This window comes from Azolla caroliniana, unplaced genomic scaffold (genome assembly GCF_043228905.1).
Source record: "Azolla caroliniana isolate FFs.n. ecotype wild unplaced genomic scaffold, voAzoCaro1.0.p SCAF_15, whole genome shotgun sequence".
Lineage (NCBI taxonomy): Eukaryota > Viridiplantae > Streptophyta > Polypodiopsida > Salviniales > Salviniaceae > Azolla > Azolla caroliniana.
This window is the reverse complement of record NW_028230450.1, coordinates 15,789,859-15,804,305: the sequence shown is the minus strand read 5'-3', so window position 1 is coordinate 15,804,305 and position 14,447 is coordinate 15,789,859. Positions and strand designations below refer to the sequence as shown.

General features: G+C 38.4%; 1 protein-coding gene across 1 annotated transcript; it reads right to left on the bottom strand.

Annotated features, from left to right (window-relative positions):
* Positions 1 to 3,081: 3,081 nt before the first annotated feature.
* PSB29 (photosystem II reaction center PSB29 protein) lies at positions 3,082 to 8,144 on the bottom strand. The gene is made up of 5 exons (XM_087331191.1): positions 7,793 to 8,144; positions 6,167 to 6,434; positions 4,078 to 4,291; positions 3,613 to 3,728; positions 3,082 to 3,523 (listed from the first exon to the last, which is right to left on the bottom strand). The coding sequence occupies exons 1-5, from the start codon at positions 8,079 to 8,081 to the stop codon at positions 3,442 to 3,444; spliced, it is 969 nt and encodes a 322-aa protein (XP_087187317.1). The 5' UTR covers positions 8,082 to 8,144; the 3' UTR covers positions 3,082 to 3,441.
* Positions 8,145 to 14,447: the final 6,303 nt, after the last annotated feature.

Here is a 14,447-nt window from a genome sequence, read left to right as displayed (position 1 = left end):
AGTTGTCATCGAATGTTTGTATCCACCTCCAGGATTTTGCACTATTTTTTCGTTCTCTTTAGCTTTTAAGCTAACATTTCCATTACCAAATTATGGTTGTTATTTTGGGTACATCGTTCATTTTGGCCTTCTCAACACTTGGTAACATGACATTTCAAACCATGGCATCAAAGTCATAAGATTTAGAAAAGACAAGTTTGAACATCATGACAGGTTCGACCTCATCTCCAATCTAGGTTGTATTTTCAATCAAAATCTCGGTATAAATACCTTATTTATATATGTAGGTGACTAGGCTTCTCTATTTCATTAAATGGATGCCTTAGGCTACTTACGGATTCTACTTAATACTATATGTATCCATCTTGAAGAGACCTCCATAATTCGAGACCCGCCTATTTCTGAATTTGGTTGCTAGATGATTTTGGGGGTATACAAAAGTTGTAGAATGTGCGACTATTTTTCTTTTTACTCAGACAACTCTTACGAACTTACCTAAACCCGTTTTCTCTCTTTCGCTTGCTCTTCCTTTGGATTGACCTCAATCTAATCTAGTGTCTGAACTTTTGGTTCCATATCTACCTTGGAACTACCTTCAAGCATACTATGGATGTAAAATTTATGATTTTTTATTTTTTCTCTTTCGAGTTGTTGGCTCAATGCTTTACATTCATAGCATCAAAAGACATAAACATGAGGGAATGTTCTTTAAGTTAGATACTCTCCGCGGCCTCGATCCCCATGCATGGTTCAAAATCTCATCTCCCTTCTCTCTCATCTCTCTCATCTCTCTGTCTCTCTCACACACACAATTATTAGCATCTTCAAACCTGAAGCTTTGCAAGCGCCTGGTGCTAGAGAAACGTCGTGTAGCATCGCTCGGTGTTGTTGTCGACGACGGAGGCATGACATTGGAGAAACGCGCGGGAGCATCATTCGGGGTGGGTGTCCTCTCCTCGAAAATAGGAGAAGGGGGAGGAGGGAGAGGATAGTCCGACATACTAATGGTTTGCAAGGAACCAATCAATCAATGGAAGCTCAAGATATGTGTATGTGTATGTGCATGTGCATGTGTACGTGTATGTGTGTGAGTGTGGGGGTGACAAATGAAGAGAGGGAAGGAAGAAGAATGCCTCTCTCCCTCATGAATCTCAATGTTGTTTGTTTTGTTGGTTGGTTGGTTGTGGATCAGGTGGTGCAACCAACAAACAAGACAAGAGAAACAAGACAAGAGAAAGACAAACAGACAGAGAGAGACCCTGACACATACACAGACAAAACACACGTTCTTTTGTGTGCATGCATGGAGAGAGAGAGAGAGAGAGAGAGAGAGAGAGAGAGAGAGAGTGGCAATCAAAAGAAACGTCACAAGTTGCTTGCTTGCGCCATGGCCACCCCTTCTCATCACGTGAACCCAAACAAACAAACAAACCAAACAATAAACAAACAAAACAATAAACATAAACAAACATTAAAAGAAATCATCAATACAACACACACACACACTCCTAGGCTCTAGACTTTGATGAATGGGACTCTTGGAATTGTTGTAAATTAAATATGCTTGGCAAACAAACCATTCGCGGTTTCTTCAAACACTCATGTGTTTATTATTACGTTTTCATGCGGAAATTGTTGGGTCCTGATCTCTCTCTCTCTCGGCTGCCAAAATAACTCTTTGGTATATATGTGGGGTTGTGGAAATGCCCCCAAGGCATGCAAGAATGCGCCACAAGGGATTAGTGCTTAATGACTAGGAACCATCACATATCAAAACAAGGACAACACATCAAATAGAGAACCTAGATGAAAGGTTCATTAATCATAAACTACATAAAATAGATCTTGTGGAGTCTCCAATATTTCCCTCATCCATCACTTTAATCATGTATCCCATCTTCTTCACATTTACAATTCCCTCAAAAACATGCATTCATCAATGCTATTGAGAGAAAGTTTGAAATGAACAAACATCAATTTCAATTAACATGCCCAAATTCATTATGCATGGTTCTGACATGTTGACACATGCTTGGTTTTAGATTGATTTCGCATTGACATACATGTATTATTGGTTTAGGCCTTCATTCACATTACTGAATTTAGTGTTCACGATTCATTGCATAATTTACAATTTATTGGATATCCCTTTGAAATTTCTCTTTGCGCCACATGAAGCCAGTGGCATTTTAGTTAGCCATTTCAACCTACCATTAGATGTGCAATTGGTTATGGAAAATGCAATTACACGAGTGTTGGAGTAGCCCTGACATTTCGAGAAATAAATGTGCAACCTTCACAAGAGAATATGACTCATATCAAAGGATGAGACGAGAAAATGATATCGTTTAATTATTCCTAAAGATATGCAGAGAACTACGGATATGTAAGTAGTGGGGGCAATACAGGGTGCAACACTAGTTTGACACTTCAAGATTCAGTAATTTCTTTCCCCTTGTGATTTTGCAAACCTAAATGATGCGCCGAGTTCTTTGGAAAATGTTGCATCGTACACATATGTACATAGTCCATAAGCATGTGTTGCATATCCATGAAGAATGATGAGAAATATTCTTGCTTTTTAACGTCTACAACAATGTCATTACGCTAATCTAAGTGTCACAATTTTGTCAGAACACATTCAATTGTAAAGAAATCCAAACCTCACTCTGATTTCTCAGTTATGCCAGGATTTGTTTCCTTTCAAAGCATCACAAACCAATTAACTATATCATCACATAGCTGCTAACACATCCTATACTGCAATAGAATTAAGAGTGTTATGTATTCCAATGCAAGGCCCTGATAATGCATCCGATTGGAGAATGCATGTGAATGACTTAATACAAGTGAACCAAAACATGGACTTCCGTTGTGGATGGATAAATCTGATATTCCTCGAGACATATTCTGAGCGGTATTCCTTGTTCTTATCTCTGCATTATTACTCGACTAACCACCATGGAGATGATATAAGCAACAGGGATGATAGAAGTTATCCATGGTACCAACATTTACATTGCAATCAGAAACAATACCGATAGAAGCTATGAAAATGACATTTGCAATATTGATCCAACACATCTGGAAAACATTCCAATTATCTGTTTCATGAGGTCTTATTGATCATCCAAAAAAGTACAAGAGTTAACAGGGTTTTTTTTCATTTGTCATGTATTAATCGCCTTGGAAACAAAGCCTTTGCAAATACACAACGTTTTTTTAATATCATGTTACAAAGGAAATTTAAAAGAATTCAACTAAGAGAGATATACAGCATCAAAGTACTTAATGAAAGACTTTGTCATTGAACTCAGTAGCTTTCTTTCACTTCTTACCTCCAGGTAAAAACTTCAGTAAAAAGCATGTACAACCATTTCCCACCTCCGGCATATATTATATGTAATGTTTACATTTTATGCACTTGCAAAACATCTCAATTCAAAGATCGATTGACACCATTTTTGCAACGGCCTCACTAGGCTTGGAGTTTGCCTCCCTCTCCGCTTGTTTCTTCTTTTCCCTGTTTCAATGAAGAGCAAGAATTTAGCTCATATCTGTCTCAAACAAATATCATTACATAGAAAACAGATACCATCACGACTTCCTTACCTGTCAATATATTCCTTAAGGAGCTCTTTAGCCTGGACTAATTTTGACAGCAAGTTGCGATACACATCGAGGTCTCGATCAACGCTCAACTTACTTACATTTAGTTCTTTTGAAAGCTGTTATTCATAAATGTCAAGATAACCATCATCTTATGGACTTTGGTAAAACCTTTCTCAGATTTGTCTTCAAGTTTACAAATCAAAGAACTAACTGATCATCTTATGAGTTTTATTTCATAAGACGCTTGTAAAATTACTTTTGAGGGAAAAAACCAACTTTTGCACCTTTTGCCTAATTAAAACTAAGAAGCATTTGCATAATTTCGAAACATCGAGGGCTATTCTGGTAATATTTGAAAACTGAGGGGTAATATTATTTCTTTTAGTATCATTACTTCTTCATTTACAAAGGCACAACCATAATGGCAACAGCAATGATGAGAAATAAGTATAATACACCCATTACCTTCTCCAAGACTGATGGATCAGTGGCATTTGCTCTTTCAAGCAACCTAAATAGTCCAATTGCAAAGAAACGACTGTAGTGAAATTTTCCTTCGGCTGCCCTCTGAGAAATTTCTTTGAGGATGCACTCCACCTCCCCATCACCAGATGCAAAGGAAACAATCGTCTCAGAAGTTTTTGAACTCGCCCACTCCTCTAGTTTTTTTGCATCGTTCCTACACAAACCATTAAAGCAACATCAATGACACAACACTTGAGTAGATATTCAATGGCAACCAATTACAAAATATGGCACAGCTGCATGGAGAAATTCTAGAAAAGTTTCGTATCTCAATAATCATATTCGAGTATACAAAAATTATTGTGTTACTAATCCATCATCGAGATGAAAAACAATCATTTTACAAATGGATAAAAAGCTTCATGGATGTAACAAACCTAATACTCAAAGGAGGTTCCTCGTTCCAGAAAACAATGCTCGAAAAAGTTTAAAAGTAAATGTTGGAGATAGAGTTGTGTTTTGCATATGCCAAACATACGAGAAAAGTATGAAAGTGTATAGTTTCTGACTTCACATCCACACAAAACATCACAAGAAAACTTAAAAAACCAAGGAAATTATGATATTATCAAATCTAATGCCGCTCCATACTTTATTTCTTAGCTTGTAACAAGATAAAATGTCTCATGTGTAGGCAAAGGAAAAATAAGGAAGTTCACAGCTCAATAATCTAGAATCAAGCCAAAATATGAGTAGACTTTCAATCTTTGTATGACAAATTTGGAAGTAAACAAGCATAACTAGAATGCAGATAGTGTCAAATTTTGAGTGGAAGCTCTAAATTCTTTCAAAGCTCCCCCCTATTTCTCATGATCATTGAGCTGCTCAACTCAGCATCATTGAAGTTTTCGAACACATAGGCCTCAATGAAGTTGACACGAACTTGGCTAGATGACTTCTGCTCTTTGGTAAGAAGAGGAGAAATGACAGTATGCTTCATAATATCATCTTCCTCTGGAATTGTCTCTCTAGTGATTCTTGCACAGTAAAAGACAGTTCTCGACCTTTTCATGGTTAAGCATCTCTATTATCTTATTTTATCTTTCTTTGATCCGGGAAATAAGCTCCATTGTATGGTAAGAGAAAATATATTTCCTCTAGTCATACAGATCAGAGAAAATGTACCTCAATTTTATTCACACAAAGATACATGTGGCCTGAGAAAGCATCAAATTGCTGATGATTTTGGTCCGCAAACCTTTTCTTGCATTCTTTTCTGGCCTTCTATAATGGCAAGGACATGTACAACATTCAGCCTTAAAAAATTTTAAGTCAATGAGGTCACCTTAAGCTTAGCTCTCCTCAAGTTTCATTCATCTATAAATCGGCATCTTATACACTTCTTTTTGGTAATGGATGCAACATACATGACACAACACCATTCCCATCTATGAACGTACAGATCTCTGATTCCCAACACTTTAGAAACCTGAACACCTTGGATACTTGACATTTATTGGACAATACAATCCATAAGCTCACACATAAAACCATGATGGTTTCATCAGATCCCATATTTTTACAATGGGTCTTGCCTCTCTCGTTTAAAGATGAAGAGAACACAACATATTATTTCCCAGTGGCTTAGGGGAACTCAAAAGACTTCATTTTAAAATCAAATGTAAATTTGAACCAAACTTGCCTACATCTAGTATTCCAAAAATTACACATGCCACGCAACTTATATTCCTCAACATGTGACAATGTGTAAATCATTTTCAATCTATCAAAGCATAAATAAGTTATATCAGACCCATCTGTGGCTCCTGCTCAAAAAAATGTGAACCTTTATTGCTCTCCAAAATCGTTCAAAATTCCTGATCAGGATATTGGTACAGATACCCAACAGGTAAATATGCAAACTTCTAGCTTTTTTCACATGTTAGCCACTTCATTTTCAATGGGTTATTGTTTAGAATCTTAATCGCTGCATAAATCCCCTTAAATAAGGATACCATCTCTAATCCACACAACAAACAGAAATTCTTAGTGATGAATATAAAAAGTAAGACCTAAGACATATCTATACCTGTATGCCTTAGGATCTTCTTTGAGAGCCTCGATATATGCATTAAATATTGCTTCTCGATCCTGCAATATTGGGTATCCGTCCATAAGTTGATCATAAACGGTCACGAAACCCAAGGCGAAAACCGCATCATATTTATAGGTTCTGTTGTATCGCATCAAGTGTTGCTGCACAATGAGCTCTTGAATTACATTGTTATAAATGCTGGGAATCGGTTTCCGGAATTTAGTAAGAAAGGCTGATTTGGTATCAGACACAGTTGGTACATCTGCAGCGAAATAAATAGATCAAGGATTACACCTGATAGATACCAAAGCATTCTTTTAAATACTAACCTTAACCCAAACCCCAAGCTTAAAATCTGTTAACCAATTCACACAAACTGTGTCATCATACACAAGCATTTCCTTATCATAACCAAAACCCTTCTTCTTCTAAATATTAATGTGAACCCTAGCCATACCCAACATATAGAAGCATTGTCCTTCTCATAAACCGAACCTTCTTCACTGGCCCTAACTGTAATCTACACCCTAAATGCAATTATTCAGCGCATACAAGTATTGTTTTTCTCATGACTATATCCTTCCTTTAAAAAACCTGTTATTGAAGTCACTGTCCTTCTAACCAGCTTCTTCTCCCCTAACCCTGATCTGCATCTTGATCCTAACCCTGAGCAATTCTCCAGGGCATACAAGCAATGTCTTCATCAGAACTATCTACTTCTCTTAAAAATTCTTAAGAGCAGTTATCCAAGTCATCGTCCTTCTCATATCCATCCAGATCCTTCTTTTCTAACCCTAATCCACACCCTGACCTTAAAATCAGATATCCTGCGGATACAAGCATTGCCTTATCATAACCATATCCTTCATCGTTTAAAGATACCCTGAAGCTAGTTATCCAAGTCATAAAAGCATTTTCCTTCTTATAACCAGATCCTTCTTCTTTAAGGATTAACCTTTAACCCTAACTCCAAAACCAGATAGTCAAAGTATGCAAGCATTCTCCTTTTCATACAACAAATTCCTTCTTCTTTCCCTAACCTTCAAACCCATTACATAAACATTACAATCAGATCCTTCTCCTTTCCCTCACCCTCAAATCCGTTATGCAAACATTCCAACCAGATCCTTCTTCTTTTAGGGAGTAATCCTAACCATAACCATAATAGCAATCATCCAAAACATAGCATTGTCCTTATTGAAAGCATATCCTTCTTCAATTAAAGATTACACGTCACCCTAACTTCGAAATCAGTTAACCAATGCATATAAGCATATAAGCATATCATTCTCATCACGACTAGACCCTTCTTCTGTAATCTAGACCTGACCATAAAAATCAGTTATTCATGGCATTTATGCATTGCCCTTGCCATAATTAGTCACTTCCTTCCTAACCCTAAATCCAACCAACGAAAACTCTTAGTATAGTTAACCAATGCATATAAGCATATAAGCATATCATTCTCATCACGACTAGACCCTTCTTCTGTAATCTAGACCTGACCAGAAAATCAGTTATTCATGGCATTCATGCATTGTCCTTGCTATAATTAGTCACTTCCTTCCTAACCCTAAATCCAACCAACGAAAACTCTTAGTAATAGAAATAGGGACTGACCATCATTGGAGACGGCGACGCATCTGAACGGCTTGTGGGTGGAAACGGCATGAATCCGGGAACGTAGAGAGGTCGACCTGAGAAGCAGAAGGCCGTCACTGTTGTTACCATTGGTGGGGGTTCGGAGCTTAGAGGATGCCCCTCTCAGGGATCGAGACAAGAAGGTCCAGCGAGCGGTGTCGAGAATCGCAGGGGCGGCGGAAGAAGAAGAAGAAGAGGAGGAAGGGCAAGAGGATGGAGAAGGAGAAGGAGAAACAGAGTAAGAAGAAGATAAGGCGGCCATTCTCATGGGTAATTTCTTTGCCCCTTCCACAGAAACACAGAGAGAGAGAAACAGAGAGAGAGAGGGTAGGATGATTGAGCTTTGCCTTATCCACTCATCATCATCATCATCATCATCATCATCATCATCATCATGTGATATGATTTTATGCAGACCCACCCATTAGCAGTATGCAACGGCTCGGCTCAAGCCTAAACCGAGCCGCTGTAAACCAGTTGGCTCGGTTTAGGCTTGACCTTCACAAACCGGTTTTAGCTCGGTTTTACAAGGCTCAAGCCGAACCGAACCGTTTTGGTCCGAAATGGTTACAACTTCTTCATCGGTTTAGACAAACCGGTTTGGAACCGGGCTCAGTTCCAGTTTCAAAACCGATGAAGCTGGTTTTAGCTCGGTTTTTACAAGGCTCAAGCCGAACCGAACCGTTTTGGGCCGAAATGGTTACAGCTTCATCGATTAAGGCTTAATTGGTTTGGTCTGGACAAAGGCCAAACCGAACCGAACCATTGTTGATTCCTACTAGTAATGATCCCATCCCATCCCTCAACTCAAAGGTATCATATTTTTGTTAAACATGTCCATCTCTAAATCTACATATATGATATATGGTGTGGTGGGAAACCCTTCTGTCGTGTGTCCACATGGTGGCGCCTCGTTCGTCGCCTCCACTCGAGCATTGATAACCTTTATGTGGCCCACAATCAACACGCTACTGAGTTGCATGCCTTGAACTATTATTGAGTTGGATAAGTTTCAAGTTTGACATCTCTTAAATCGTTGCCAAGCTCAACTTTAAACCACCCTTGCACACCCCTCCAACACAAAATTATTGCTTTTTGTAGAACCCACTATATCTAGTCTCCACGACTAAGTGTTACACCTCTCATAATATAGTCTATTATATTATCCTAATAGAAGTGCATTTTTGGATTGTGGGGAATTTTGATATCCAAATGATGTGAATGCAATCGTGTACATGACTTGGTAACGCCAACTAGTGGTATGTCTCTTGTGATTATTTTGCTTACTAACCATTGCCCCTTTTCATCAAAGAACATCAATTTTGTGATCATGCCATGGTTGGCCAATTTAGAAGAACATTTCGTGACAACAACATTGCAAGACAAGGAAAGGAAACACACAGAATGGGGGAAGGGAGATGAACTGAAATCTATAACTTGGCCACAAATATTGACACATTTATATTCATAAATTCTAGGGATGTTTATTAGGATTGCATGGCAGTGCTCAACCATATTTCCAATTCACTATTTGATAAGATGCATATCATGTTCATGACATGTTTGACAAAATGCTTGATTTTTATGAACTCCATGCCCTTCAATATTAGGGTTTTCATCGTCAAAAACTAATATTGAAAGGATTGTCCCATTACTAACCATTTCATCCAAGCTCTCGGAACAGCATAAACTATTTAGAAATTGATTTTTACTACATCGTCAACATCTTAATTAGTGCATTAGATGCAATATACTATTAAGAAATCATATAGCTAGTGGTATTGTGCTACTTGTTTATATTTGTACAAATAATACTTGTAATATTTATTCTTACAATTGATAATCTGAATAACTTATCATTCATTTACATCATACAATAAATACCTCTTCCATTTTGCTAAGTATGATTTCTTTTTAATTGTTTCCTAACAACATTTTACATTAATCCAATAGTTGTGGTATTGAATTTAAAATGTTAGATGGGGTAGCTATTGAGACTAATGTCCAATTGCATTAAAAAACAAACCTTAAGGAGAATTAGTCTTGTCATCACTTTGTTTGCTCATGATGCAAAGTTCCCACTACATCCAACCCTTCCTTATAATCATGCTTCAATGATGTACTACTATAATATAATTATATATCTTCTCCATTGTGATGAATGTATGTTTGTTCATCCTCTTGTGTCCATGTAGTCAGTCATTGAAACAATATCAAAGCTTACAAAAGTTTTGCACTTGTTATTGAGGAGATTTAAGCAAAGATGTCAAGCATCAAATAAAGTTTGAGAGTGTTAAGCCAAGCAAAGTCAATGGCCATAACAAGCGGTGTTGGAAAGTGTGATGCTTTGTAGGGTGAGGCCACAACCACCAATCATGCCAAAGACAGATAGGTAGATAGATATTTTGGACGTCCATAGAGAGGCCAATAATGACTCATGGGACCTATGTACAAAGGTATTCTTGATGTGTGACTCCTTCCTAAAAAGGGATATTCATACTTCAAAGCATCAAGTTTCATGTTGTTTAGTCTTGGTCACATTTGAACGCGTAACCTCGAGAATAAAGTCATTAAACACTTGAGTTGTGGAAGTTCAACATGTTCAATTCGTGGAAACTCTCAAACACGCACATCAACTACCTGTTAGGGAATGAGAACACCATATATACAAATGATGTAGGAACAACTAATTTGGTGATGACACAAATTCAAAAAAGGAACAAAGGTGATGAGATCAATATGAAATTGGCCTCTAAAGAAGCAATTGACCTCCAAGAAGACTATGGAAGGCAAAAAGGAAGAGGCATTTAATATCGTATGGGTAAAAGCATCTTCTTTGAGACTAGATGGTAGCCATTGACATAATACAAATTAAAGTTGAGCAAGCATGGAGATGTGCCCATGGATTGGGCTATGGAATAATGATGGCTTGGACAAAAGATTGTCACCATTATTCCATGGGTCATGGAGATGTGCCCATGGATTGGCCTATGGAATAATGATGGCTCAGACAAAAGGTTGAGCAAGCAGTGATGCATGGATCTTTGCCAATGAAAACAAATGGTGCACCATGTGTGGATTGACAGTTAAAGGATGTTATACACTTGCTACAGGTCACGGCAAATATATTGTATCATCATGCAATGGTATCATTATCTTGGCTATCACCTAAAGCAGAAGAGGTGTGGAAATGTATGCAAGTCAAATGCAAGGTGGTGGCAAATATGTTAACCCATTGTTATTTGAGGCCTCAACAATGGGTATTTGCTCAATATGTTCAAAATGGTCCAAATAAAGAGCTAGAGATATTGTTCCAATTTTTACAATATTCGGGTTTGCAACACTATTGGAATATGAATAATGATTTCATGTTCGATGGTAGACATGGGGTGAAAGCTTACTTGAAGTAGTTTGAAGGGTTTAGGGTTTAGGGTTTAGGTTAGAGCATGTGGGGATCATTTCCTCAAGTGCATAGGACTTAGAACTTAACTCCGATATTGAATCTGGGACCTCAGATTCAGATGTAAGTGAGATAGTGCAAAAGTTGAGGGGCATGTGAACGAGCTTCAAGGCGATGGTTGGACGTGTAAAGGTCAAGTCAAAACAGGAACACAAGCAATGGTAAGGGGGAGATGGAGCATTGATGGGGGGGCGTCAAGCAACGAGTGGATTTCGAACCCGAGCGAATTGAGGAGAGACCTATAAAGTCATGGGGTCTAATCCATTGGCTTAGACCCATCAATCAATAAAGATTAAGCTTTGGCTACTAATGTTGAGAAGTCACTCCACCCTCCTTTTAGAGATTTGCAAGGACCCCATATATCCCCCGACGAAGGTGTGGCTCTGTGGGGTTCTACTGTGTGGGATGGAGGGCCTCAAGATCATGAGGCTGAAGATCTCAGGGACACGTGCATGGTGGTGGCCATGTGGTGTTGTTGTCTCATGTCTTTGAGAAGACACATTTCATAGGTAACATGGTTGTCTGTTGAACATGCAGTAATCTGAAATATTAAGATCTAACGATAGTAGAGAGACTCAGAGTTGGAAACATTTAATATATTCAAAGAGATCCTTGATTACAAAAACCCTAGCTAACATGGTGTTGCTCGAATGTGTGAATAATTAATTAACTTAGTGCAGAATTTGGACCTGCTAAACATGCCGCCCAACTACCTATTGTCCAACTTAAATAGGAGATCACGATTGAATCCTAATTAAATGTCATGTGGCTCCATAGCCCTGCTCAATAATTCAACGTGGATGACCATAGTGGTTGTCCGATTTTCTGAGTAGGAATAATGCAACTCATTAATATACATTTATTCTCTCATGTATGATGCATCTCATACATTATTACCTTATATTTATTTATAAGGTTATTGAATACACATCGGAGATTCCATCCCCCACATTTGACGTATGTTCACGCACCCCGCGTCTTAAGCACCAAGAGGAGGTTTCACACGTAGGTGGGGCTATCTAGGATTTAGCCTAGTTTCGCATGCAAGTCAAGTGTACTCATGTGAGCTGGGAAACGTGTGTGCCTTGGCAAGGGTACACTCGCTACAAGCCTATGACTCGCACCTTGAGTCATGGGCGGCTTCTCTACCATTTGAGAAGGCCCTCACCTCAATTTGTCGAGGTGGTGTGTTACGGTTCCAATCACGAAACCCCTCAACACATAAGATGTGTTAAGGGGGAGGGATGTAAAAAATAAGGGAAAAGAGAGTTCAGGGAGGATAGGGTGCATTTTTTTCCTCCTTTGTCATTCACCGTCTGGTGGAAAAGATGTCTGTTTTGGTTGGTGTGGCCAGTTCGACTCCATCATTCTGAAATTTACACACTAACTCATAACTTTTTGCTCGATAATCAAAATTGAGATCCTAAAATTTCGCCACAATCCTCGCAAGAGTTCTTCCCAATGCTGAAGTTTCCAATGTGGTAGTGTGAAGATTCATCGATGTTGCTCCCAAATTCTGTAACTTCATGCATCGAGCCAAAAAACCTAACACCTTGTTTGGTTACGAATCGTACCATATTGTAGATTTATCGGAAATAATATAATGTAGTCGTAGATATAAAAAAGATGAAGTACAAAAGGGCTTATGAAATAGAAACAAATACTATGAGTAATAAGACTTGACTCCATTACATAGAGTGGTTTTTCGGCAAGTAGATCAAGAAGATATAGATATTACAAGAGTAGGTGAAGCTTTAAGAGGAGATCCCAAGTAAGCTCTTTCCGATTGTAAAGTAGTGTAAGCTCTTTGCTGATTGCACTATGTCTTTGACTCCATCTTATATCATATCCTTCTTGTCATACTAGTCATACCCTTCTGTTGTGCCCCTAAAATATGGGGGTCTTGAAATGCAAGGAAACATGGTTGGGATGAAGAGAATTGGGACAAGAAATGTGATTTTGATCGTAAGAAAGAGATACAAGTTTACAATCATCCCAAGGTTGGGACCAAACCGAAAAGGGAACTAGAGAGTGTTCTATATTACAACAAGAGAGAGAGAGAGAGAGCGCTCAGTTGGTAAGGTTGCCCAATGGAGACCAGGTGGTCATGGGTTTAACCCCTACATTCCACAGTGGCATTTAATGAATTAAGCGATATGTATGGAGTATATAATAGAGAGGTGAGTAAAATTGGGTTTCAAACCCAAGACATAGTGACTTGTAGTATAACAACTTACCAATAGGGCAAGCTAATTATGAGAGAAAGAGAGAGAGAATGAATATCCAAAGTCAATTGCATGTTATTATTTCTCAGTTGCAATGCCAAAGTTATCGTTATGGGAAGATGCGACAATTGAGGGATGGACTCATAGATAATCAATGTCAATCCCATTTGTTTTTCCAAGCGTTACATCCTACTTATACTCGATCTAATGTGGTAGATGTGAAGCAAGGTGATGAATGGATAGTGGATCCTGCTAAAATAATTGACATATGTGTTCATTACTTTAAGGAGTTGATTGACCCACAATTGTTAATGACAAATGTGGCGAGTAGAGCTCGTCATGAGTTTTATGATGTGGTTGGATGTATTGTGCATGACCTCATTAGTCATGAATTGGATGCGGATTTCACTGAGGATGAGGTGGACAATGGGCTTTGGACCTCGTATGTCTCGCCTCATAGTTTTATTAGGACAAGATGTGGTGTCTTGAGTCATGCTCAATGGAGGAGTTACATCAGATATTTCCCTTACAAGATCCGTTCGTCAAGGATGCCCTATTAGCCCGTTATTGTTACTCATCCCTTTTTAGTGATGCTATCAAGGCTTGCAACAAATGGTGATATTGTGGGTCTACACCTTTCGTCTGGAGGGCAACTAGTTGCACAAGCTTTGGCTGATGATTCTTTCATGTTTTTACAAGCCTCACGAGAGAATCTTGAGAAGGGGATGCTTGTATGGAACCAATTTGCATTGGCTTCCGGATTACATATTAATTGGAGGAAGTCTAGTCTCATATCATGTACTAAAAGGGATTTGGAATGTTTAGGATGGCAAGGATCCGTGGTGAAGAAAGGCTCTATTTTTCGACACTTGGGCTATCCATTACGAATGAATGTTACAAATGGTCAATTGATTGAATGGATGTCTAGTACGTTGAGGGATAAGTTCAT

What these genes read in the sequence shown, in the direction of transcription:
- PSB29 (XM_087331191.1), bottom strand. Translation starts at nt 8,081, where the DNA reads ATGAGAATGGCCGCCTTATCTTCTTCTTACTCTGTTTCTCCTTCTCCT. An exon ending in ATCCATCAGTCTTGGAGAAG is followed by an intron (nt 3,729 to 4,077) that starts GTAATGGGTGTA and finishes TATGAATAACAG; the next exon opens with CTTTCAAAAGAACTAAATGT. An exon ending in CTTAAGGAATATATTGACAG is followed by an intron (nt 3,524 to 3,612) that starts GTAAGGAAGTCG and finishes TCATTGAAACAG; the next exon opens with GGAAAAGAAGAAACAAGCGG.